Source organism: Meleagris gallopavo, unplaced genomic scaffold, assembly GCF_000146605.3.
Source record: "Meleagris gallopavo isolate NT-WF06-2002-E0010 breed Aviagen turkey brand Nicholas breeding stock unplaced genomic scaffold, Turkey_5.1 ChrUn_random_7180001860458, whole genome shotgun sequence".
Classification (NCBI taxonomy): Eukaryota; Metazoa; Chordata; class Aves; order Galliformes; family Phasianidae; genus Meleagris; species Meleagris gallopavo.
In genome coordinates this window covers 1-1,074 of record NW_011126213.1, presented here as the reverse complement: position 1 = coordinate 1,074, position 1,074 = coordinate 1, and the positions used below count along the sequence as shown (strand labels likewise).

The 1,074-nt window shown below is 60.8% G+C and overlaps 1 protein-coding gene across 1 annotated transcript; it reads left to right on the top strand.

Moving 5' to 3' along the window:
• Positions 1-424: 424 nt before the first annotated feature.
• Positions 425-1,068, top strand: EIF3K (eukaryotic translation initiation factor 3 subunit K; the record flags this gene model as incomplete). The annotated part of the gene is made up of 4 exons (XM_010726891.2): positions 425-536; positions 609-675; positions 772-849; positions 935-1,068. Coding segments are annotated over exons 2-4 (261 nt in total), but the record flags the coding sequence as incomplete, so codon positions are not given.
• Between the last annotated feature and the right edge of the window lie 6 nt (positions 1,069-1,074).

Genomic DNA, 1,074 nt, shown 5'->3' with positions numbered 1-1,074 from the left:
TGGGTCCCCGGGGGGGTGGGGGCTGCTACAGCCCCACTCCGACGTACTGTCAGTCTGCCCAGAGTTCTCCTGGAGCTCCTCGCTGTGCCCTGCGGTGCACTGCTGTCTTCTTAATGTGCTTTATTAGACCGAAAAGACTCACCTGAGTCCTCTCAAAGCTCTCCAGCCTGCTTTAGGATGCTCTAGAAGTTCCCCACGGCACCCCTGGGCCACCGTTGGCCACCCTAACGTAGTCATGGTGGTGCTTTGTCCCGCTTGTGGCCCCCATCCCTGCTGCGTGGGCTTTGGAACGGATCCCCATCCGTCACGAGCGGGGATTTGAGGTGTCCTCCTGAGTGGGGGAATTAGAAGTGGAGCTTTGGGGTGCCTCGCTCCGTGTGGATTTGGTTTGTGCCATCCCCCGATGGATGGCAGAGGGATCTGGGGGTGGGCTCATCTGTTTTCCTTGACAGCCGTGGCAGCAGGAGGAGCGGCCCATCCGGCAGATCCTTTACCTGGGGGAGCTGTTGGAGACGTGCCATTTCCAGTCGTTCTGGGTGAGTCCTCGCGCCTCCGTCGGGTCGTCGGCACTGCGGGGATGGAGACGTTAACGGCGTTCTGTCCCGCAGCAAGCTCTGGATGAGAACATGGAGCTGTTGGATGGGATTGCTGGCTTCGAGGATTCCGTCCGAAAATGTGAGGTGGCGTTTTGAAGGGGGGGGGGAGCGGGGGCTGCTGACGGGCTTTTGGGGGCGTTTTAGGGCCAGGACTGACCCAGGTTTCTCCCTGCAGTCATTTGCCACGTGGTGGGCATCACGTACCAACACATTGACCGATGGCTGCTGGCTGAGATGCTGGGGGATCTCTCAGGTACGGGGCGGGGGGGCACAGAGGGGTGGGGGGCGTTAGATGACGGAGGGGTGACGCGGTGCTCTGTCCCCCCCTCCCCGCTCAGAGGCGCAGCTGAAGGTGTGGATGAGCAAATATGGCTGGACGGAGCCGGAACCTGGCAAGGTGTTCATCTGCAACCAGGAGGAGAGCATCAAACCCAAGAACATCGTGGAGAAAATCGACTTCGACAGTGGGTGCAGGGGG